The sequence below is a fragment of the Cariama cristata genome, unplaced genomic scaffold (genome assembly GCF_000690535.1).
Source record: "Cariama cristata isolate BGI_N322 unplaced genomic scaffold, ASM69053v1 scaffold19187, whole genome shotgun sequence".
NCBI classification, from domain to species: Eukaryota; Metazoa; Chordata; class Aves; order Cariamiformes; family Cariamidae; genus Cariama; species Cariama cristata.
The window spans coordinates 6,202-8,501 of record NW_009628564.1 but is presented as its reverse complement, the minus strand read 5'-3'; the positions used below and the strand labels follow the sequence as shown (position 1 = coordinate 8,501).

At 52.2% G+C, this 2,300-nt stretch overlaps 1 protein-coding gene across 1 annotated transcript in view; it reads left to right on the top strand.

Moving 5' to 3' along the window:
- The window catches only part of LOC104165292 (casein kinase I), a gene marked incomplete at its 5' end in the record, with an annotated part of 21,458 nt that overhangs the window by 17,304 nt on the left and 1,854 nt on the right, over nucleotides 1-2,300 (top strand). Inside the window, one exon of the mRNA XM_009704873.1 lies at nucleotides 862-885. Within this exon, the coding sequence (XP_009703175.1) occupies nucleotides 862-885 (24 nt within the window). The remainder of the gene's footprint in view (nucleotides 1-861; nucleotides 886-2,300) is intronic.

Below are 2,300 nucleotides of genomic sequence, written 5' to 3'. Positions count from 1 at the left end.
AAAACACAGTGAAAACGCACCCTTGCGCCCAAAGCCATGTCTCACAATTCATGGAACTGTTCTGTCTCTCTCCAGCCCTTGTTTGTGCGGTCCCAAATTGGTTTTGGAGATGCTGGGAAGCAGATCATAAGCTGCTTTGCAGAAAGGTTTGGGGCCTCTCGTAATTCCCAAGTGTAGTCTGCTTCATTCCTCTTGCCACAGGGAGGACTGGCTTCATCTTTCCTTGTATTTGGGATCATAAATCCCCTCAGTTATATGAGGAGGGCAAAGGACTTTTGGATTCTGCTCTGCAGTAAAGTGGGCCAGAAAGAGCTAGAAGGAGCTGGAGCTGGGGCTCTGTGTTTTGAGATGAGATGCAATAGCAGAAAGGTCTTTCCCTGGCACTCCCAGCAGGCAGAGGAGCTGTGCAAATGCTTCTGCTTTGGGGTATGCCAGAGATAAGCTCCTGATCCCGTCTGTGGGTTTCACTGAAGGGCAGGTCCCAGGTGTAGATCCATGATCTGGCCCATCCAGCTCTGCCGCTGGAGCTGCAGGCGACAAGAGCAGATTCCTCTCCTGGTGGCCCAGAGCCCCTTTCTGATCCCAGCCCCAGATAAGAACCTCATGGGGCTGGTGCCCTTGTGGAAAACAGGGAGTGTTTGTCAGAGGCCTCGAGACCCTGGAAAACATAGCCATTCTCTGCGGCACCATGGCAAGGGCAGAGGTGGTATGAGGGCTGGGGGCGGGCGGCGGGCAGGCATGGTGTGTGTCTGCCAGTCTGCACTGCATGTTTGCATGGCTGCAGTGACATGCTTTCATCCCACCTCTGTGAACTAATTGCTCTTTCTTCCTTTCTGTGTTTTTTCTCTACACTCTCTGTAGCTGCCTGAAAATGCTCAACTTGTGGTGAGTCCCTCTCTCCAGTCCACATGCAAGGGGGAGCGGACCAGACTAGACTGGGGTTGGCAAAATCAAACCAACCAAACCCTAAAAAGACACAAAGTCAAAGCCAACCCAGAGCTGTTTCGATTTTAGGACCATCCTGAGAACCACATGCAATATTGGGGAGGGTGTGGGCTATGTCTGAGCGGCCGCATTAGGCCGAGCAATTTGGCTGATCTCAGAACTGATGGATGCAAAAGACAGATTTTAATCCTTTTCTGTTTGGCTTACCATCTCCCCCCAACTGTTATGTCCGTGAGCAGATGATGTCTAATGGAGTTGGGCAGAGTCGGGACCAGGCTTGCCAAGCATCTTGCAGGAATTCCTCACGCAGACAGTTAGGAAGGGAATCAAGGGGAGGGGGCTAGTCACTTCCTTGGAGAGTTTCCTCTGAAGAAGCACGGGCCAGGGCCTGTATCATTAGAGAGGGTGGAAAGACATGGCCATGGAGTCCGTGTTAGTGACAGAGCCCCAGCTTGGAGAGGGTGGGTGGGAGATTGCTCCTTTCCAAAACCATGCAGCTGCCAGCTGAGGGTGCAGGTGAACGGGCTTCTCCAGCAAATAAGGGTCAGAGGGGTTGGGATTAGCATTGGTCCAAGCCCAGCTCAGTCATAGGTACGGTTTTATCAGGGTTTTGAGGCCTTAGCTGTAGTGTCTCGATCTCAAGTTGTCCTGTGGAGGTGTTCCATCCCTCCTTGCCCCTTGGGGAAACTACAGACCCAGTAAACAGAGGACCAAGCGGAGACTTGGATGAGGAGTTTGTAGGTCCCAGGGAGGGCTGATGGGTGGGAATCGCTATGGAGCGAGGTGACAAAGCCTGTGTGTGGCGAGGAATGTCCTTGTTGGATGGGAGACTGACTGCCTCTGCCCTGCTCTCTATAGGCATTGCCTCCAATACCTCTGGCATCTCTGGCTTCTCTGTATGTCATAGTCTGGGGCTGTTCTCTTGGGCATTGTCTGCATGCAGAGAGATCATGTTTTGTAATTGTCAGCCTGCCTTATTTTTTTATTTTGGTGTTTTGCCTCTGCCTGTCTGAACTGCCAGGACTTCCTTTCCTGAACCCTTCCCTGGACCTCCGAGTAAGAGCCTAAAAAGACAGTCACAAGGAAAAACAGCCAGAAGTCAGTCAGCTCCCTTTGTTCGGTGCCCAAGGAAACGAGTGCTGCTCGGGCCTCTTCTTCCCTTACCCGCTGCATGCAAAATCATAACTCATGCATTTTCCATCCTCTCTCCCCATAATGTCCCCCCCTTACTCACCATTGCCCAGTCATGAAGGAAGGTGGCTGCTGTGGGAGAGAAATACTGCGACAGGTTAAAGCAGGAGAGGGTGGCAGATGGCCCGGGACAATAAAATACAAGACTAGTCCTGGGGGGGGGG